General features: G+C 46.2%; 1 protein-coding gene across 1 annotated transcript in view; it reads left to right on the plus strand.

Annotated features, from left to right (window-relative positions):
- The first annotated feature begins 2,182 nt into the window (after nucleotides 1-2,182).
- Nucleotides 2,183-23,256, plus strand: part of LOC147107671 (suppressor of tumorigenicity 14 protein homolog) — an 83,064-nt gene continuing 61,990 nt past the window's right edge. Inside the window, exons 1-4 of the mRNA XM_086006897.1 lie at nucleotides 2,183-2,584; nucleotides 3,334-3,496; nucleotides 8,123-8,289; nucleotides 9,354-9,424. Of these exons, the coding sequence (XP_085863023.1) occupies nucleotides 2,462-2,584; nucleotides 3,334-3,496; nucleotides 8,123-8,289; nucleotides 9,354-9,424 (524 nt within the window). The 5' untranslated portion in view covers nucleotides 2,183-2,461. The remainder of the gene's footprint in view (nucleotides 2,585-3,333; nucleotides 3,497-8,122; nucleotides 8,290-9,353; nucleotides 9,425-23,256) is intronic.

Consider the following 23,256-nt stretch of genomic DNA (forward strand, 5'->3'; position numbering starts at 1 on the left):
GGTGCTGGCAGGCAGCCGCCCCGCACCTCCACCTTAACTTGCGCCACTACCGCCACAGGTAGGCCCTGTGAACCGGTCGCGATTTGCGACCAGCATTAAAGAGGCGGGCGCGACCAAATATGGTGATCGGGGCGCTGCGCACACCGATGATGTCATCGGTGGCGGCGCAGCGCTACAGGCTAACGCCGCCATTAGCACCCCGCTAAATATCGCGGGAGGTGTGGCCAGTGGCGCTAAAGCCACTGAGTGCCCTCTTTGGGCGCTAACTGGTGGCACAGCCCACTGAATTTCTAGGCCCATGTATATAATGGAACTGCTTTCTGTGGGAAACAGTTCTGTAATACAACCAAGCTCCTTTGCTGCCAAATTTGCCTCATTTATACTGTAAGTGGATTAATCAACAATGGAATGACTGCATAGGTGCAAGATGCATACATTCATAGTTTCTCAGTAATTGAATTTGTTAGTAAAAAGTTGCAAACATGATAGCCATTCTGGTCAGAACCATTCCCAATACTGGAGGAGGGGGAAGAACATCTGCTTACGTTGATACTGTTAAAAGTGCATTGCTGTCATAGGAGAAGCTGTGGTAAACCTGACGATGTGGAATTAGCCTCATTACAAGATATTTATATCTAACTCTAAAAGCAGAATTGACCAACTTTCTAAATAGCATATACCTTTTGTGGCATCTACGGAGATAGGTTGACCATACAGCTCAATATTTACAGATGTGCTTAAGGGAGACCCACTCCATTGACCTGGTGGCCCTGGAGAAATAATACTGAAGGGTTGATTTGATCAAAGAACTCCTCCTAACAACAAAATAACAACAGAGAATGCTGGAAAAACTCAGCAGGTCAGGCAACATCCGTGGAGAGAAATTTGAGTTGACGTTTCCACGGATGTTGCCTGACCTGAGTTTTTCCAGCATTCTCTGTTGTTATTTTGGATTTCCAGCATCTGCAGTATTTTGCTATCCTCCTAACAACAGATGGACAAGAAAAGTATTAACAGAAGCAAATGCTATCCGTTAAGAGCTCAAAGGTCTTTTTTGTTTATGGTGAAGTGACAAAGAGGTGCCAGACAGTTGTCACCTTCTAACGGAGATTTGTAGACTGCCATAACGAAGTGACCTCACAGACATCGTTTTTGGACAGATTTAAAACAAAGTGATTAATAAATATGCAAGTATAGATCCTGCTTAAAGAGCTCTTTGCACCTCCAAATGTATAATAGCAATAATAAACAGTAACCGTTTGATACCAGAAAATTCAAGTTAAGGATATTTTCCCCTTCACTTGAAGGAAATCCAGCAACTAATTTGTCAACACACTTCAACCAGCAGAAATGACATATTAGGCTGATGAATGATACATATTTTACCATTTTAATCTGTTGGCCCCCTATCAAAAAGAACCTTATTTGCTAATTCATAAACAAACAACCTTGGGTTTTCACAGAGAGAGCTTCAGGTTCCCCATTTTGTACTTAGAGAAGAAGCCTTCATTTAAACCTTCATTGCTCATGCTTTTAAAATATAATAAAAGCACCAAAAGCAAAAAATCTATTTTGTCATCAAATGTCTGCACAAAATGCGAGCTAGAAATCTGCCATCAATTCAGGAAAGATTATAGGCAACTCGCCAAAAACAGGTTGAACCTGTGTACTCCAGCATTTTCCGTCTTTATTTCAGATTTCCAACATGCACAGTATTTTGCTTTTGTACTCTACTCACGCTAGTGGCCAAACAATTGTCTGATCTTTTTAATTTGCAGTTGGTTTAGTTAGAATGAAAGAGCCTAATTAGACATTACAATAAAACTCCTAACACAAATTTCAAATTCCAAATTCCAATGTTCATACAAGGTCGATACAAACAGGCTGACAGCTCAGCCTGCCCTCAAGGAGATTCAACTGTTGCCACCAGCACCCGGCACAACCCTCTCCCAAGGAGGATTCTCATGCCTCCAGCAATGGTTGGCAGTGGGTTGTTTACAGTTCAGAGTACAAACGGCGTTAACACCCTTGGGTCTTAATTCTTTTCAAATATGATTTCAGTGCTTATAACTCCAATCTGTGGGTTATCCCTTACATAAAGTAAATGACAGCATTCCAGTTTCTGTACACGCATTAAAGAGGTGTGACCAGGACATCGCTTCATTCCTGGTAACTACCCCGCCCGAGAGCAGGAGTGAGAGGCGCACACCAACCTCAAGTGTAACTCGGAGCAAATCAAGGATCATTATTTTTTATGTTAATTAACCTTATACCTAATAACTAGGTTTACTTTCGTTTTTTTCCCCCCCGTTCACTCACTAACTTGCGAAAAGTTTCCCCAAACTTTAGCCTGGACTTCACCTGAACCCGGCACTTCCGGGTTTAGAAAACCGAAAGAAGTTTAATATCGAAAAGTGAAACCAAGTCGTAGTTTTTCATTGGAAAGAGTTTGGACTATAACATGGCAGACCCTTCCTTCTTACAAGGCTCCATACCACTGACCCCGGTTTCAAACGGCCCAGATCGAGTGGGCAACAGCGCACAGACCGAGCCATTCCTGACGGGCAATAACCAGACTGACCAGGTGAGCTGCAATACTGGGGGAACTGTTCAAGGCAGATTTAAAACTCCAGCTCACTCGCTCGTTCTTATGGCGAGCAGCTTCTCGTAGATACTTTCGCTTACACCTCCTTTCACTTGTGCTTTCTTAATTAATGTATTTTCTCTTACATTCTAATGTCTGCTGTTACAGTCTGCTACGTTCTTTAGGGAAATGTGACGGGTGCTGTCGTGCAGTGGCTCATGGTACTGGACCAGCGAGTCAGGCGACAAGTTATAGGACTGAATTCAATGACTGTAAATCTGAACAGAACTTGCATTTCTGTAGCACCTTTCACGTCCACGTCCCAAAACGCTCCTCAGCCACTGAGTTATTCTCAACAGCACTGGCCTTGTTCTGTAGGCTAATGCTGAGGCCAATTTGTGCACAGCAAGGTCACATTGAGGGAATCTGTTTTTGGTGGTGTTGGTAGAGGGATAAATGTTTGCCGGGACACCAGGAGAACTCTCCTGCCCTTCAAATACTGGCATGTGATCTTGACCATCCACCTGCTATCTAAATGCAATCTGTTGTTTAAAAGGGAATAGATGGTGAAGGAGTGAATAGAGTTAGACAGGAGAGCTCCAGGATGAGGAAAGGAGAGCAGGCCGGGGGAGAGCCAATAGAGTGGGGTTTGGATCATAGTATATGTTGTTTCTTAGATCTTTGATAGCTGGGAAAAGATTTCCATAAAATTACTAATCATCTGGATTCATTTTTTATTCTTTCTGCAGAGAGAAAGGAACAGTCAAGGGAAAAATCGATGCTGTAAAGATATATGTAATAGAGATGCCTGCAATAAAACCATCTGCTGGAAGTGTAAGATGTGGATGCTCATTGTGTTAACCATTACAATATTAATAGCCCTTCTCATCATCATTGTAATTGCTGGCATACGTAAGTAAAATCTTTGCATTTTTATTCAATTACAAATTGACTTTTTATTGTATAGATCTCCGTGCTGATGCAGCATTCACTGGGAGCAGAATGCTGGAAATTTTGGGGGCACAGCCCGTGATTTTCTATCCATAGGCTTCGACCCTCATATTTCATCTCTGAATTCTTCTGCTAAAATTGTACTTGTAGCCACAATATTTTAGAACATGTTCTAGACCTAGATCATTTCTAAGCACCTCAAAAGAAAGGCTGACAATTATTAATTGCCAAACTACAGTTTCAATGTAATGCAATTTATATCAGCAATTTATATTCATTGGGAACGGTAGCATAGTGGTCATGTTACTGGACTAGTAATCCATTGGGTCTGGACTGATGATCCAGAGACGTGAGTTCCAATCCCACCACGGCAACTGGGGAATTTAAATTCAGTTAATTGAATAAAAAGCTAGTTATTAGTAATGGTGACCATGAAACTATTGGATTGTTGTAAAAACCAATACAACAAGGAAATTTGCCTGGTTTGGCCTATATGTGATGCCAGACCCACAGCAATGTGGTTGACTCTTAACTGCCCTCTGAAATGGCCCAGCAAGCCACTCAGTTGTTAAAAAAAAAATTAATAAATAATGCCACCTGACATCGACAACGGCACAAACAATGGCACACCCAGCCCAGTCGACTCTGCAAAGTCCTCCTCACTAGCATCTGAGAACTTATGCCAGCATCCCTGGGTATGTCCTGTCCCACCAGGGCTGGCGGCACAGTGGCATACCGGCGGGAAGGAGTCTGTGAGTCTCATGGCTTCAGTTCATGGGCAAGGAAACCTGTTGATTACCATCTATCGCCCTCCCTCAGCTGATGAATCAGTACTCCTCCATGTTGGACACCACTTGGAAGAAACACTGACACAGAATGTACTCTGGGTGGGGGACTTCAATGTCCATCACTAAAGAGTGGCTTGGTAGCACCACTACTGGTCGAGTCCTGAAAGACATAGCTGCCAGTCTGGGCCTGCGACAGGTGGTGAGAGAACCAACACAAGAGAAAAACCTACTTGACCTTGTCCTCACCAATCTACCTGAAGCAGATGCATCTGTCCATGACAGTATTGGTAGCAGTGACCACCACACAGTCATTGCGGAGAGGACGTCCCATCTTCACACCGAAGACACCCTCCATCGTGTTGTGTGGCACTACGACCATGGGATAGATTCAGAACAGATCTAGCAGCTCAAAACTGGGCATCCATGAGGTGCTGTGGGGCAGCAGCAGAATTGTATTTCACCACAATCTGCAACCTCATGGCCTGGTATATCCCTCGCTCTACCATTACCATCAAGCCAGGGGACCAACCCTGGTTCAATAAGGAGTGTAGAAGAGCATGCCAGGAGCAGCACCAGGCATACCTAAAAATCAGGTGCCAACCTGGGAAAGTTGCAACACAGGATTACATGCATGCTAAAAAGTGGAAGCAGCATGCTATAGACAGGGCTAAGCGATCCCACAATCAACGGATCAGACCTGCAGTCCTGCCACATCCGGTCGTAAATGGTGGTGGACCATTATACAACTAACGGGAGATGGAGGCTCCATGAATATCCCCATCCTCAATCAAGGTGGAATCCAGCACGTGAGTGCAAAAGACAAAGCTGAAGCATTTGCAACCATCTTCAGCCAGAAGTGCCGAGTGGATGATCTATATCAGCCTCTTCCTGAGGTCCCCACCATCACAGAAGCCGGTCTTCAGCCAATTCGATTCACTCCACGTGATATCAAGAAACGGCTGAACGCACTGGATACAGCAAAGGCTGTGGGCCCCGACAACATCCGGCTGTCGTGCTGAAGACTTGTGCTCCAGAACTAGCTGCACCTCTAGCCAAGCTGTTTCAGTATAGCTACAACACTGGCATCCGACAATGTGGAAAACTGCCCAAGTAGGTCCTGTCCACAAAAAGCAGGACAAAACCAATCCAGCCAATTACCACCCCATCAGTCTACTCTCATTCATCAGCAAACTGATGGAGGGGTCATCGACAGTGCTATCAAGCGGCACTTACCAATATCCTGCTCACTGATGTCCAGTTTGGGTTCCGCAAAGACCACTCGGGTCCCGACCTCATTACAGCCTTGGTCACAGGAGCTGAATTCCAGTGGTGAGGTGCGAATGACTGCCCTTGACATCAAGGCAGCATTTGACCGAGTGTGGCATCAAGGAGCCCTAGTAAAACTGAAGTCAATGGGAATTGGGGGGAAAACTCTCCACTGGCTGGAGTCATACCTAGCACAAAGGAAGATGGTTGTGGTGGCTGGAGGTCAATCATCACAGCCCCAGGATACTGCTGCAGGTGTTCCTCACGGCAGTGTCGTAGGCCCAACCATCTTCAGCTGCTTCATCAATGACCTTCCCTCCATCATAAGGTCAGAAGTGGGGATGTTCGCTGATGACTGCATAGTGTTCAGTGCCATTCACAACTCCTCAGATAATGAAGCAGTCCATGCCCACATGCAACAAGACCTGGATGACATTTAAGCTTGGGCTGATAAGTGGCAGGTAACATTTGCGCCACACAAGTACCAGGCAATGATTATCGCCAACAAGCAAGTGTCTAACCACCGCCCCTTCATATTCAACGGCATTACCAATATCCTGGAGCTCACCATTGACCAAAAACTTAACTGGACCACTCACATAAATACTATGGCAACAAGTGCAGGTTTAGAGGCTGGGCATTCTGCGGCGAGTGTCTCACCTCCCGACTCCCCAAAGCCTTTCCACCATCTACAAGGCACAAGTAAGGAGTGTGACGGAATACTCTCCACTTGCCTGGATGAGTGCAGCTCCAACAACACTCAAGAAGCTCGACACCATCCAAAACAAAGCAGCCCGCTTGATTAGCACCCCATCCACCACCTTAAACATTCACTCCTTCCACCACCGGCATACCATGGCTGTAGTGTGTACCATCTACAAGGTGCACTGCAGCAACTCGCCAAAGCTTCTTCGGCAACACCTCCCAAACCTGCGACCTCTTCCACCTAGAAGGACAAGGGCAGCAGGTGCATGGGAACACAACCACCTCCAAGTTCCCCTCCAAGTCACACACCATCCTGACTTAGAAGTATATCGCCGATCCTTCATCGTTGCTGGGTCAAAATCCTGGAACTCCCTCCCAAACAGCACTGTGGGAGTACCTTCACCACACGGACTACAGCAGTTCAAGAAGGCGGCTCACCACCACCTTCTCAAGGGCAACTAGGGATGGGCAATAAATGCTGGCCTTGCCAGTGATGCACACATCCTGTGAACTAATTTTGACCAGGCCCAGTGGAAGTTAAATTTGGGGCAGCGACTTACCTCCTCTGATCGCAACTTAAATATGTTCAAGCCATTTTACCAGGGTTAGAATTTAAATTAAAGCTACACAAATATGTAGCTAACCAACTTCAGTTTATAGTCTTTATGTGCATGTCGCAAGTTGCATATTACTATTGACCATAACACTGGGAGGAAGAAGCACCCTTTTGTCTAGTTTTTCCCCTTTGCTCATCACTGACTCAAGTGCTCATGCATAGTTTGAGTATCATTTTGCTTTATGGTATCAACATCGTTTAAAGAAGATAACACTCATAATAATTTTGCTACAACATTGAAGCCATTCAATTTGGGCAAGACCAGAAGTGATTAAGAGCTCCAAAATGTAGCTGTCATGCAGACATTCACTGGTCTGGGATGGCTGTATAGGATCATCAATGTAAGGGGAGCAAAGGGTCCAAATGTTGCAGTTCCCATGCCTCAGCTTTTCTTGTGGACCCGGCATATGGTTAGTGCAGGTATGCCGAGTGGGAATACGAGGCAAGCAGCAGGCGGGCAGGGGGCCTATCTACCAGAATTGGAGGCTACCAGAATTATGGCCTGCTCTCCTGAAGTTTTTAGTCAACCATTTTTTCTCACAGTTTTAAAACCTGCCGGGGCCCTCCACCTTTTTCCACGGTGGGGCACCTGGCACCTCCCTTCACCCAGCCGTGGGCATTTCCAGCCTCTTTGGCAGGGATGGGCCACCCCAGTTACACTCCTATCCCACCAAAGGCATGTAAATCCTGCAGGACCTCCTCCTGACCCTGGAAGGGTCAGCAGCACAGGTCCTGAACTGTCATATCTCAGCACTTACACTGAGATGCACCACCTTATGATATTTCAGGGCCCAGATTTAGATTGTGATGATGAACTTGTATCTAATCAAAATATTTGTTTTATGAATAAAATAAAAGCCTGAACTTTTCATTTTTACGCCTTTATGAATTAACATTGGTCTAAGGAAAATGGAAAACAAATTTAATACTATTTTTTCGTGTAAATCTTTGCATTTTAAAAGAAACCTGGGGAGGGGGAAGAGTTAAACATCTTGATGTAATTTTGTAAAAATGTTATTGCACGCAAGTGACTTTGGTATTGTTGCCATGCAGAGCCAGATTTAATGTAAAATGCACCACTGAGTCTGAGCATTTAGTAATCAATTGCTTTTTGATTTTAAAACTTGTCATTTTAATCTTTAACATAAATTAATCTCTTAAATGTACATTCTGAGCTGATATTTGATAACAACCTTTCTTCCTGTTTTGAAGGAGCCACTCCATTTGATGATGACTTTATTGATCCAAGCATCAAAATTAATGGAACTTCTCGGTACTATATTGGAAGTATGAAAATATCCAAACAGTCATTTACACCTGAACTAATGATGCCTCAATCTAAAAACTACTCAACCTTGTCAGAAGTTTTGAAGAGCATGGTAAGCAATTTAGAAATACTAAAGTTTTATAAATGAGAAAATATAGGAAGAGGCAGATGCAGCACAGTTTGTGTTTTTTTGTATTTGCTTGTCGCCTTTCTGCTAATGTTCTTTGTGAACCTTTACTAGGAAAGTTATATATTCTGTATTTTTGATTATGGTTGAGTATATTTTAGTAAAACTGCAGATTGCCTTTAATAATCTGAAATGCTTTGTCATAGTAATTTTAACAGAAAATAGGTTATTTGTCGTGTTATAAACCCTTATTGCTTTCTCCACTAGTTAATCACCATTAAGTATACCTATACTTATGCAGGACCTGTCTGAAAGTTGGCCGAATTGTTCAATTAAAAATCCACGCAATAAAAGTTTCTGTAATATTTTGCTTTTTGTTCACCTTCTAGTTATAACGCTATCAGATGAAGTGCAAAGCTATAGCCCAATAGCAGTTCGGCTAGTTTAAACACAGCTTAGATGGTCCACTGAACCCCTGACCACTCAACTATCTTTCCTTGCCTCAAAGCTCTTAGGGCGCTAACAGAAGGCGCAAGGCAACCAAATGTTTCCCCCTAACTGTTTTATTGACCTATAGGATTGACATAGCTTATAATTAATTGCATTGTGATGAAATGGTGTGATGTGCATTCTACATAAGGTGAAAGACCTGAAATTCTTGTTTTTAAGACACCTCTGATTGCCTGTATTGCAAATTTGAATGTCTGTTTCTGATATTCTATCACACGTAATCATGTCAGCTCCACTGAATACTTTTGTACTTCATGGAGATAGTGGCTTAATTGAAAATGGTGGGGGGGGGGGGGCAGGTTCCATCACTGTTCTACCACTAAAAGAAGCTGTGTGACTTATAATCCTACTTATGATGATGGTTACAATGTTTTATTGACTTTACTACTCATGAATTTTCATGTCAGCCAGGCAGAGTATGAGTTGTTCCTTTACATCTTGTCATGAATCATCTTATAAAAACTGCAATTTTAAGTTTTGCTATTTCCATTTGGATTTGTGGCTCACAATGCTTAATAACAAAAATTTTTTTTTTCCAGCTGTGTCAACTATATAGCTCCTCTCCTGCTCTTGGATATTATTTTGTGGACAGTGGTGTATTCTCATTTAGGTAAGGCAGAATGTGATAACACAAATAGCTTCTAGTCAGTTATTTAACCTAATTGCCTGCAAAAATGAGTGTGTTCCTAACCCTAGTAAGCAAAACCAGCGAAAAAACCATCCATTTTTGTGTCTATGTATTTGCGTGATTGTAATATTGTAGTGAGCTTGTAATGTTTTCAATTAGATCGTGTTTAGTCCTGCTATACTTTCAATAATGGCAGTGAATAATATGAAGATAACACACATGCAATCACTGGCACAAGCATTTCTAAACAGATGTCTGGATTTGTGTACCGTGCATATACCTGGCTAAGCCGCTGACAGAATGTTTTAGTGAGGAGCAAGTTATGATGTTTCTTTGTTAGTGAGGGAGGATGTAGCCCTAAACAATTTTTGTAAACTGAGAATTTGTTAAATCTATGAATGTTGTATAAGGTCTATTACAAGAATGAATCGTAAGCTTTTAATTCTCCTTGAAAAAATAGTGAATTTGAATTTTGTATTCTTTCTTGCTCTTTTTCTCTTTTAGAATGATATACTGCAGATGATTATGTTAATCATAACCTTATAATAGCTTTTAACAAATACATTTTGTTACGTCCGTGTGTAATTGAGACACGGACTGCAAGAGTTGGTTATAACAGGTGTTTACTGAGTGGAGACAAAACTGGAACTACTATACAAAGTTACTACACAGGCTTATATACAGGGGTGGTCACTACTGGTACTGCAGTATACAGGGGCTGCAGAATATAGTTCCTTCTTCAAAGTACGTACACTACAATTCCTCCCCTTTTAGCTAAACAGTACATAACATTCGATTAATAATTAAATAACATATTTACAATTACAGTTGCTATATACATTAGCTGAAGTTAAGCAATTATAAATTCAGTCTTTGAGGAGGCTTCCTGATTCTGTCTGGATAACGCCTCTTTGGGGTATCAGGTTCTTCTGGCAAAGTTGATTCGGGATCAACGTCGTTGTTTGGTTCGTCTGCTTCCAATATCACCGATTCTGAGGTAGATGCAATTGGTACTTCAGTTTCATCACCAGGTGTATCGGATCGTGGTGTGGATTTGTCGTTTTCCAGTGACTCTAGAATCTGGTCAGCATGGCATCTTACAATGCTCTCTCCAACGTCCACGGTATACATTAGAGGTCCTTGCCGTGTGCAGATCGTTCGTGGCTGCCATTTCTCTGTGCGGTAGTCCCGGGCCAAAACTGGTTGACCTATCTTGAAACTCCTGGTTGGCCTTTCATTCATATTCTGAAACTGCCTGTTCTCCACATCTCTTCTGATGTTTGGCTTAACCAAATCCAAGCGGCATCGTAGCCTTCGATTGAAGAACATCATGGCTGGAGTTTGGTTGGTAACCGCATGTGTCGCATTCCGGTAGGCAAACAAGAAGTTATCCACCTTGTGTTGTAGGGGTATGTCTTCATTACACATTGCCTTGAAAGCCTTCTTGAATGTTTGAACGAACCTCTCAGTCAATCCATTGGTGGCTGGATGATATGGGGCGGATGTGTAATGCTTAACACCATTGTTCTTTAAGAACCTCCGGAACTCTTCAGACACAAACTGTGGTCCATTGTCGGAGCAAATCTGTTCAGGCAGCCCATTTCTGGCGAATATGGTTCGTAAGACTGTGATAGTTTTTTCTGTGGTGGTTGAGGACATTTTTATTACCTCTGGCCACTTTGAATGTGCATCCACCACAATTAAAAACATCGAGTCCATAAATGGACCAGCAAAATCAATGTGCACCCTTTGCCATGGAGATGAGGGCCACTCCCATGGATGTAGAGGGGCTTGTGGTGGGGCGTTTTGGACCTTCTGGCATCCTGTACAGCTCTTGGTCATCTCTTCGATTTCTCTATCGATTCCCGGCCACCACACAAACGCTCTGGCTAAGTTCTTCATTTTTACCCCTCCCAGATGACCCTCATGAAGCTCATTGAGCACTCTATCCTTCAATTTGGGTGGAATTACTACTCTGGATCCACACATCAAGGTTCTTCGGCACACTGACAGCTGTTCTCTTCTCGGCGAGAATGCTGGCAACAGTGGTTCGCCATGTGCTGGCCATCCCTTCACCGTTAAATCATAGACCCTGGAGAGTGTCGGGTCATTTCGTGTTTCCTTTTCTATGTTTGCATTCGTCACAGGTAGACATTCGACTATGGTCGAGTGGAATATCTCCACAGGATCCACTGCAGGTGCTTCTTCCACCGTCGGCAACGGTAGGCGTGACAATCCATCAGCATTCCCATGCTGTTTAGTTCCTTTGTACTCGATGTCATATTGGTGTGCCCCTAGGAAAAGGGACCACCTCTGTAGCCGTTGTGCTGTCATTATCGGGACGCCCTTCTGAGGGTTGAAAATGGAGACAAGAGGTTGATGATCAGTTAGTAGAGTAAATTTCTGACCGTGCAGGTAGTGATTGAACTTCTTCACCCCCCACACCAGGCTGAGGGCCTCTCTGTCAATCTGGGCGTAGTTACGCTCGGCTGAAGTTAACGAGCGTGACGCAAAAGCTATCGGCCTCTCTAAACCATCAAGGAATTTATGTGACAGTACCGCTCCAATGCCGTAGGGAGACGCATCATACGCCAGTCTTATCGGTAGTGATGGGTTGTAGGTCTTTACTCTTCTGAAAGGCCCGCTTACATTCATCGCCCCATTTCCATGCTACTCCAGTTTGTAGTAGGGCATTCAGTGGGTGCAGAATTGTGGACAAATTCGGCAAAAACTTATGGTAGTAATTCATCAATCCGAGGAATGACCTCAGTTGCGACACATTTTCAGGCGCTGGAGCCTTAACTACTGCTTCAATTTTGTCAGGGGACTTATGTAACCCCTCTTCATCAATCACGTGGCCACAATACGATATCTGTTTCTTAAAAAACTCGCACTTGGGGCGATTGGCTCGTAGCCCATGTTCTCTTAGTCTAGTGAGCACCTGCTCTAGGTTGGCAAGGTGTTCACTGTCATTTTCACCTGTCACTAGGATGTCGTCCAAGTAACACTGAGTCCCCGGAATCCCTTGCAGGACTTGTTCCATCGCTCTTTGCCATATCGCCGGAGCTGATGCTACTCCGAATACCAGTCGATTATACTGGTAAAGACCTTTGTGAGTGTTTATCGTGAGATACTTCCTAGAGGATTCTTCAACCTCCATCTGCAAATATGCTTGTGCTAGGTCAATTTTTGTAAAACGCTTCCCTCCAGATAGTGAGGTGAAAATATCTTCTATCCTCGGGAGAGGATACTGTACTGTGTGAAGGACTGGGTTCACCGTCACCTTGTAGTCCCCACAGATGCGAACCTTCCTTGGCTCCTCAGACTTATTGTTTAACGTTTTCTTCATGACAGGAATGATGGGTGTCGCCCACTCGCTCCAGTCTACCTTAGATAACACGCCTGCATTCTCCAGATTCTCCAGCTCTGCCTCGACGGTTGGGCGAATTGCATACGGTACCGGTCTTGCTTTGAAAAACTTGGGAATTGCATTCTCTTCTATTTTTATTGAGGCGGTTACGCCTTTAAGAGTTCCCAGTTCTTGTTGAAATACCTCTTTAGCGTTAGCTAAGATTTTTGACAATCGTCCAGGTGTGACATCGTCATCCTTTTTACCAGCCACAGTCAGTGCCTGAATGGAGTGCCAGTCTAAACTTATCTTCCTGATCCATTCACATCCCAATAACGGTGGTCCACCATCTTGCAGTATGTACAGATACAATTTCTGTATTTCCTTGCCGTTGTATTCGACAGGCACCCTTATTTTCCCTCTGGGGTATACTTTCTGCCCCATATACATCTTCAAGACAATGGATGTGTCTTTCAAGGGTATGTGTGAGAATAGCCGCTCATAGTCTCGTCGATTCATGACGGTCAGGGCTGATCCTGTATCCAATTCCATTTTGACTTGGGACCCTGCTATCGTGAGGGTGACCCAAATGGTTCGGTGATCCTCTTTTGTGATTACGTTGTGAAGTTTGAGACAGCTTAATCTCTTGTTCCCGGATTCACTATCGCTCTTCTGGTCTTCGGAACTGCTGTCCGTCATCTTTTGTACTTTCCTGTACTGTTCCTTAGTAGCCTTTTTGTTGTCATTAGTCTTCTTCCCAGACCTGCAAACTCGTGCAATGTGTCCCATCTTTCCGCATTGCCTACATATTTTGTCCTTGGACCAGCAGTCCTTCTGGTCATGGGTTGTTCTGCCACAGCGATATCATTTTTCAAATCCCCGTGTCATTTCATGGGTGCCGTATTCTTGTGGCTTTTGCTGTATTTCCGCAGCTCCCCTTGCTGCTGCTTTGTACGATACTGCCACGCTGAAAGCCTTATCTAGCGTCAGCTCTTTCTCTGAGAGTAACCTCTTCTGGGTTCCTTCACTCAGGAGTCCACAGACAAATTTGTCCCGTAGCGTATCTGCCAGTCCTGCTCCGAACTGGCAGTGCTTTGATAGCTTGCGTAGCTCCGTAAGGTAATCAGCATTGCTCTCATCTTTATGCTGATTTCTCTTGTGGAATTTAAATCTTTCTGCTATCAGCAGCGGTGTAGGATTTAGGTGTTCCTGTAGGATATCAACAATTTCGTTAAAACTCTTCGACATCGGTTTGGCTGGAGTGATCAGGTTCCGCAATAGGCCGTACGTTCTTGCGCCTATTAAGTTTAGTAGCACCGATGCCTTTTTCTCATCGGCTACTTCATTTGCCTTGCAATATACTTCGACTCTTTCCACATACGTGGTCCAGTCTTCTATTGCATTATCGAAGGCAGTGATATTGCCAGTCTTCGGCATCTTGGAGATCTAAGATGGCGCCTCCCGCGCTTTGCCTTCTTCCCCCGATTGAACAAAATGGCGCCTCCCGCGCTTTGCCTTCTTCCCCGCTGGATTAAGATTGCGCCTCCCGCACTTTCTGTCTTCTCCGCTGCTGCTAGCGCTGTTGCTGGCGTTTTTATGCCTTGATGGCGATGCCCTATGGTCTTCGCGCACTTCCCCCCCGCGCTGCTGCTAACGCCGCTCTCCACGGTCCCCGTGGCAAACTGCAGCTCCTCGCGGCTTTCTGCGCTTCTAATTTCTTTTATTTTAATTACTGTTCCCGTCGTCAGAGCAAACCCTACGGGACACTTTCCTCATTCTTCTCAGGTCCGTACGCTGCCCGACTTCATAGCACCGGCCGCGCCCTGTGTGCTCCACCCTCTCTCTCTCTCTCCTCTTCCCGACAACGCTGCTCAGCCCCGTTGAAAAGCCACCCGATCGAGCTCTAGCCCGCCGCAGCCCAGGAAGGATCAGTGTACTACCTGCCACCAGCCCGATTAGCTGGAACACCATAGACAGGATAACCAAGCCCCGCTCTCGACAGCCTCTCCTGCAAATCTTCGAATTCGATGAATCAGAGGCGGTTGCCCACGGTCGACGCCCGTTTCTTCTGTTTGTTTTTTTCTTTTCTTCCTTCTGGCCTCGACCTCTAACAACTTCGCTTCAGGGATGGATCCCCATGAGGTGGTGCAGAACTATAGGTAAGTTCGGATCTGTTCGTCGCCAGTGTTACGTCCGTGTGTAATTGAGACACGGACTGCAGGAGTTGGTTATAACAGGTGTTTACTGAGTGGAGACAAAACTGGAACTACTATACAAAGTTACTGCACAGGCTTATATACAGTGGTGGTCACTACTGGTACTGCAGTATACAGGGGCTGCAGAATATAGTTCCTTCTTCAAAGTACATACACTACACATTTTAGTTGCAAATAATGGGCAAATCTTTCAACTGTGGCGGGGGCATAAAGCTGGCGGGAGCCGTTCGGCCGCTCGATATACACCATCCAAGTTTCCTTTCCATTGAAGTCAGTAGAAATAAAAATTGGGCGGCACGTATAACGAGGAGCCAATCCACTGCCGTCTATTTTATGCCCCCGCCGAAGTTGAAAGTTTCGCCGAATATTTCTTAAGTGCCCTCCCACAACCCCTCATCCCTCCAATATTTCCCTCTGATTTTCTCCCTTTACTCCTCCTCTTCTATGCTGGAGTACATAGGTTTCACAGGGGGCACCAGCCCCCCAATACCACAGCCCAATGGTTATTCTTCAGTAATGAGCAAGGAGTTTGGGTGTCAATGGGCCATTCAATGTAGGGGGACACCACAGCCGAGCCAGATCCTGCCTTCGGCCAACCCTGATCCTGTCTAAGCCAAAATCCACACATATATGCTTTCAACAGGGTCACTGGCTATCAATCAGGAGTTGAAACCTTGCTATTTCTCCTGTCTCTGCATCTAGGGATAAGATGTGCTATAGAATCCCAAATCATCCTGGCTAAGATTAGTCAGCTCAGCACAGACCATTGCTGGAACTTAAGACATTCCTGGTCTCCATACCTCTGTATCTTACTATGCTGTGCCTTCGGGCATTGAGTTTCTGGGAAATCTGAGAACATGCTTTTGATAGGGAAAAAAGGAAGTTAAATTCTTGTAAGCTGATGACTGTTCTGTTTAAAAGGGGAATTTTTTTTGACCTATACTTATTCAGGCTTACAATACAGTATTTAAGCCGAATTTGCTCATTTTCAATTTAAACCATCAATAGAGTATAAATATTCTAAAAATATTTTAATGCAGAACTATTGAAAATTAAGTTCTGTAATGTCATCCAACCACAAAATGTGCCCGTCTTAAAATATGTAACCCCTAATTTGCATGGACCCAAATTGCTGGATTTTGTCAATGGGGACGTGATGGAGGCGGGACTTCCACTTTTTAGGTTGTAGTCCCGCCTCCATCGACTTGTGGCCAATCCACGCTAATTTCCCTTAATTGACCTTGTTAAGCCTGCCCAGCGGGCTCAGCAGGCCAATTAAGGGACACCTGGTTACTGGTGATGTTAGTGATTGACATTTCATCTGTCAAGAGCTTTTGACAGATGAAAAATCAGCATTTGACAGCTCTGTGAATCTGTCAAACACTGACAATCTGTCTTCTAACTTGAGTCCTTCTACTCAGACTCTGTTAGACATCTCTCCAGACCCGAAAGCAGAATGCTGCAGCTTTTGACAGTTCAGCAACCATTTTGCTTTCTGTGCCGGTGAACTGAGGGACTCCCGAGAACTGAAGGAAGGAAGCCTGCAGGAGAAAGTAAAGGTAAGTAAAACTTATTAAAACACTTTACACTTACCTCACACACTTACCTCTGCACACATGCATCCATCACTCACCTGCACAACAGACATCTCGACCCCTCCAACCCCTTCAGACCGACGGTCCGCCTCGCTAGCTTGGCGTGGTTCGGAGCCGTCGGGAAGCCCACACTTCAGGGCTAAAAATAAAGATTAGGCAAAAAACTGTTAACAGGCAGCTAATTGGCACTAGTCCCCTTCCCGCCTCGGGGAGGCGGCCCCCAGCACAGGTCGGATACCCGCCTCCTGGGACATTGGTACGGAGGCGGGTTGGGTACGGGATGGGTTCCTGCCCCCCGATTCTGCAATTTTCCCACCACTCCCGCCTCCAAACCTGCCTCCACGGGGCTTGGAAATTCAAGCCCAAAGAGTCTGTCACAAGCATTTGAGACCACACCTGGAGTATTGTGTACAGTTTTGGTCTCCTTACCTAAGGAAGGATATACTTGCCATAGAGGGAGTGCAACGAAGGTTCACCAGACTGATTCCTGGGATGGGGGATTGTCCTATGAGGAAAGATTGCATAGACTAGGCCTATATTCTCTGAAGTTTAGAAGAATGAGAGGTGATCTCATTGTAACATACAAAATTCTTACAGGGCTTGACAGGGTAGCTGTAGGGAGGATGTTTCCCCTGGCTGGGAAGTCTAGAACCAGGGGTCACAGTCTCAGAATAAGGGGTTGGCCATTTAGGACTGAGAGGAGGAGAAATTTCTTCACTCAGGGAGCTGAATCTTTGGAATTCTCTACCCCAGAGGGCTGTGGAGGCTCAGTCATTGAGTATATTCAAGACAGAGATCGATATATTTTTGGATATTGGGGAATCAAGGGATATGTGGATAGTGCAGGAAAGTGGAGATGAGGTAGAAGATCAGCCATGATCTTATTGAATGGCAGAGCAGGCTCGAGGGGCTGAATGGCCTAATCCTGCTCCTATTTCTTATGTTCTTAAAAGGCATAACAGATTTTTGTATCAAGGAAGCATTATTCAGGTTTAGATCAAAAATGACTGACCCATCTGAAGCTAGCCCTGACTTTGACAGCAGGACTGTAAAGTTAATGAGGTGGCAAGACCCACCTAGACAGGCATTTTTCAGCAGCGATTCTGTGGACAATGGCCGAGGGGGGGGGTGGGGTGGGGCTGCCATCCAATGTTCCTTCAAATTTTGGGGGGGTCTGCGGCCCCTTTAATGCGCGGCTTTTTTATTTAAAAGCTGGTGAGTCAGCTGTGCCGTCGCACAGCTTAAAGGGAACTTTGCTATCATCTTTTCTGGCTAACAGTGGATCGGTGCTCATCAAAAACTGGCCAACAAAAGCAATTTTATACTTGTTCGTTTTTACAGATCTTCCACATGCTGGCGAGCAGAAAAAGAGTTTGTGGTTTGTAACTTTCTGTAAGTTACAAAATAAATGTTATTTGTAAGTTGCTTACACAATACTTCATCTGTTACTGCAACACCACAGAATCCAACCTACAGTATAAAAGAATTAGGTTTCACATCATCGCTATTTCGGGCAGTCTTGCAATATAAAAAGAGCACGAGATAAAATGAAACAGTTAAATGAAAAGCAAAAGAATGGAGAAGCAAATAAAATATACAACTGAATGAAACTTGTACATAATGACAGCAGTGGTAACAAAATGTTATTGAATGGAAGACACCTTTAAAATAAATCAGAAGAAAAATATGGAAAAAAGGTGAAATTAAATTGAGAAAAGATATAAAGCAGAGGGAAAAATGTCAGGAAAAATTGAGACCTTTGCTGGTGACTTTCTATCTACTCCTAATCACATTCATGGTTTGAATAATTTGCATTTATATATCGTTAAGAAAGAAAACATCTCAAAGTGCTTTACAGAGGGGCGTGTAAAAGATAAATAAATAAAAGGGATAAAGGAGCAAACAGCGAGTTGGGAAAGCCGACCAAAAGTTTGGTTGACAAGCTGGGTTTTGGGAAAGTTTTTAAAAGTGGGGAGCGAGGTAGAGAGGCAGAAGGTTTTAGGGTGGGGTTTATAAAGAGAATGGTTAAGGCAGCTGAAGGCCTTATGTAGGTGGTGGGGAAAAGGGAGGAGAGAATGCACAAGAGCTGGAGGACCAAAGGCCGTGGGATGGGGACACAGGGCTGAAGGAGATTGCAGAGGTAGGATGGGGGTAAGGCCATGGGGGCATTTGAAGATGAGATCAAGGGGGAAAAATTTGGTTGCTTTGCGCCTCCTGTTAGCGCCCTAAGAGGGCGATAATGGGGCGCAAAGCAGCTAGTGCCCGGGCGCTGCGATGTTTGCGCCACTCGCGAAATTGACCAGAGTTTTTGCGGTGGTGCAAAAGTCTACCGCCCCGATCTCCTGCGCCCGCAGATCATGACGTCAGTCGAGCATGCAACGTCCCGGTGTCACCCCGGACCGGATATTGAGTGGCGCCCCCCTCCTTTCCGCCTGCTGCAAGCAACGACAAGGAGACTGAAACGTTTTCTAGTCGGTGAGGGGCTGGGGGGGGGGGGGGTGCTGCTATTTAAAGGCACCCTCTTCCTGCCTTTTTTTGTGGTAGACATTTTTGCACCATTCATTCTGACAGAGAGAGAGATTCTGAGAGAGCGAGAGAGAGAGAGACTTCTGCATAGAGTCAACGCTGTGTGAAGTAGCTTTGGCTACTGAGCATCACTTTACAGGTTATTTTGGATTTGACCTTCATTACTTCGATTGTCAAGAGACTATGGGGGCTGCACTGATTTGGGGCGTCGTCCTGCACCTGCAGAATCAGAGGCAACAGAGACGCAGAGAGAGTGGCAAACATGGCCAGAGGGAGGAGGGCCAACAGGCCTCTGCACAGGAGATCTTACCCCCCCCAGGGTATTCCGGGAACAATTCTCCTACATTAATTTGTCTGAGGAGCAGTGTTTGCACAGGCTGCGCTTCAGCAAGGAGGTGGTCACTGAGCTCTGCCACCTGCTGCAGCCAGATCTGCAGCCTCAACTGAGGACCAGGACGTCTCTGTCGGTTGCAGTGAAGGTCACAGTGGCTCTGAATTTTTATACCACTGGCTACTTTCAAGCAGCTACTGGGGACATCACCAATATCTCCCAGTTCGCGGTCCATTGTTGTATCCGGGAGGTGACAAATGCCCTCTATAAAAGGAGACGCCAGTACATCTCTTTCCCCATGACCTGGGCCAAACAGCATGAACGTGCATTGGGCTTTGCGAGGATAGCGGGCTTCCCCATGGTGCAGGGCGCCATTGACTGCACGCATGTGGCATTGCAGGCATCGCATGAGAATGCAGAGGTTTTCCGAAACCGCAAGGGCTACCACTCCTTAAATGTCCAGTTGGTCTGTGACCACAGACAGCTGATACTCGCCGTCAATGCCCGCTATCCTGGCAGCAGCCACGATGCTTTCATCCTGCGCCAGACTGGTGTGCCTGAACTTTACCAGGCACCACATCAGCCAAATGGTTGGCTCCTCGGGGACAAGGGTTATCCACTCTGCACCTGGCTGATGACACCACTCCGTAACCCCAACACCCCTGCTGAGCTGCGGTACAATGAGAGCCATCTCGCCACCAGGAACATCATTGAGCAGATGATTGGCGTGCTCAAGCAACAGTTCCGCTGTCTGGTCCACTCAGGAGGAGCCCTGCAGTACTCGCCTGAGCGAGTCTCCCTCTTCATAGTTGTGTGCTGCATTATTCATAACCTGGCAATCCTCAGGACCCAGCCAATGCAACCAGGCCTTGGTGCACCACCTGAGGAGGAGGAAGAGGAGGAGGAAGAGAAGGAGGATGATCAGCAGCAGCACCAAGGTGGGAGGGAGGCCCACAATGTTGAAACTGCAAGGGCCGTCCGTCAAAGACTGATAACAAGCCGCTTCTAAGCCCCTACTCAGGAAATGGCTTCTGGCATGGAGAACAACATGATGGAAAGCAATCCGCAACCCCAAAGTCGGCCAAGGCAGCAATGATTCCAAAGGCCAAACATGTACATTTTGAATACAAAAACTTTTTTATTTTACAAACTCTGTGTGTGTCATTTCTTCATGACAAACTAATAGAAACAAACACAAAAAATCATTAATTAACATAACTGGTTCTCACAACCTGGAGATAATGGCCAAAACACTAAACAAATGTTTTAACATGAACCTCAGCCTTTAATAAAAACATTCCCAACATTTCATGAGACCTCCTACTTTTTGCCCTTCGAGGGTGATCTTCCCTTGCGCACTTCCCCCCTTCCCACCCTACTGCTCCTCCGTAATGGGGCCCCAGTGGCTGCAGCAAGGCTGCTGAATGTCAGAACCTGAGACTGCAGATGCCCTTGAGGGACGGCATCGACCAGCTCTGGGCCTGGAGGGCCCGGCTGCAGACTGCACCAACTCTGCATGGGCGGCAGCAGTCTGGGCTACAGGCGGTGGCAAGTGCAGTGGAGAAGTGACAGTGGTGGCAGCAGGAATGCTGTCAACTTGAGAGACGACAGCACCTTCCTGCTCGACCGACACACTGGTACTCCCATGGGGCAGCACTTCAGCATCCGGAGCAATCTGCTGGAGCACAGATTGCTGGCCTGCTGCGGCGCGGTGAGAGCCCTGGGGTAATGTGTCCGAACCAGCAACAATGGCAGTAGTCAGTGCTTGCGTGGCCTCAATCTGTGACTGCATGAGAGCAGTCTGAGATTGGATCACAGTAGCCAGTGACTGAATTGCAGCACTAAGCATTTGCGTGGCATCCGCCTGTGCTACAACATAGTGCTCCACACTCCTTGCCAGTACATCAATGCATTCGGGCACCCTTCCCACTGCACCCATGAGCTGAGTGTGCATGTCCACCGCCTGAGTGTTCATTTCAGCGATGAGCCGCTCCTCCTCTGCGTCCAATGCAGCAGGACTCGTTGGCCTACTCTCCTCCGGGGAGAAGGCCCCCGAGCTTCCCTAGCCACATCGCGTTGCTGCATCCCACTGGGTCCTGGAGCTTCACTCTCATCAGACCCTTCCCCCCTGCTCCCCTCCAGGGAAGATGTGGTCCCAGTGTGGGCATGGGCTTCCTCGGAAGAGGGTGGCGCTGAGGCTCCGCCTTCCTCTTCCTCCTCTCCTGCAGCTTCACTCCCACTGGCAGCTTGAGGGCCCATCTCCTCAGCTGGTGAATCACCATCTGAAAGCAGGGAGGTACAAGAGTGGCTTTAGCGTGAGGACAGGGTGGCAGTAAGGGAGGAATGAGTGCAGCGATATAGTAAGTTGGATTGAAATTGTCAAAGGCTGGTGTTCTGAGGGACAAGTGGAAGAAGAGAGGACAAAAAGGTGATGACCTTACCATTGCTGTCCAGAACGGGGTCGGCCTCTCTAGTGGCAATGGGACCAATCACCCGGCTTGCCACAATCCTCTGGATGCGCTCCTCAAGATCGTTGAGGGGTTGCAGCTGAGGCCACCCTCCACCCATCCGTTGCTGCTGTCTCCTGTTATGAGATAGCTTGGCCTGCAAGAAAAAGGACGGCGTCTGAGTAAATATACAGCCATGGTCTTGCCTGATGTGCCTCCCATAGTTGAATAGCCCTTACAATATACAGCCATGGTCTTGCCTGATGTGCCTCCCATAGTTGAATAGCCCTTACTGTATGCAGCCATGCTCTTGCCTGATGTGCCTCCCATAGTTGAATAGCCCTTACTCTATGCAAGGTGTGGAATGTACGTGTGTGTTTTATGAGAGGGCCATAGGTGTTGGATGAGTGATGGGCATTGGGGTTTTAAGACCCTCTGGCCATAGAGTGAGATTGAGATGGAGGGATGGAGAGGTATTGAAAAAAGCCACTCACCCTGACGACCCGAGTGAGGTCGTTGAACTTTTTGGGACATTGAGTATGGGTCCTGGGCACCATGCTCCTGGAGGAGACGTGCTGAGCCACCTCCCTCCACACTCATCTGTAGTCGCGCGGCAATGGCCTACTGCCACTCTCAGGGTAGAGTATTGCTCTGCTGCGCTCCACCGCGCCAACCAGAGCCTCTAAGGCCCGTTCGCTGAAGCGCTGAGCTCTTTCTCTCACCCTCTCCATAGTCCTTGGCTGGAAAATTTAGGCACAGGTCTCTCCAGGCCGAGATTCAAGGCTCCAATGAGCAGGGTGTGGCTGGAGAGCAAGATCCACCCTCCCCTTTAAGAACTGGCTGGTGCCAGTGTGTCTGCATTCCATCGCTAACTGACATCACCTGTGCTGCGCCCGCGCTCTGAGTTAGCGCCTCGCTCCTCGGCGTTAGCACCTTAAGAGAGGTGTGTAGCGCCTGATTTCGCGCTCCAATCACCTCCAGGGGCAATAAAAGCCAGGTTTGCAGTCGGAGGTGATAATCAGCGCCAGGCGCTAAACTTTGCGCCCGGACGATAATTGCACCCCAAAAGGGGTGATACCGAATTTCTCCCCCCAAAGATTTTAAATTCAATGTTGTGGACAGGGAGCCAGTGTATGAGAGCAAGGATTCAAACGTAGGGTTTTGAGAGAGATTGGCATGGAGCTGGGAAGTGATGACATATTTGAGAACTTTAAAGAAGAATAGGATGTGAAAATGAGGCCATAGTTGGAAAACACAGATCAGTTGAGAGCATTCTTTTGAGGCAGGGTAATGATGGTAGTTTTGAAAGGGAGAGAGATGGTGCCTCTACAAAGGGAGCAATTAACAATG

This window comes from Somniosus microcephalus, chromosome 14 (assembly GCF_052327205.1).
Source record: "Somniosus microcephalus isolate GS21.2 chromosome 14, FLI_Smic_1.0, whole genome shotgun sequence".
NCBI classification, from domain to species: domain Eukaryota; kingdom Metazoa; phylum Chordata; class Chondrichthyes; order Squaliformes; family Somniosidae; genus Somniosus; species Somniosus microcephalus.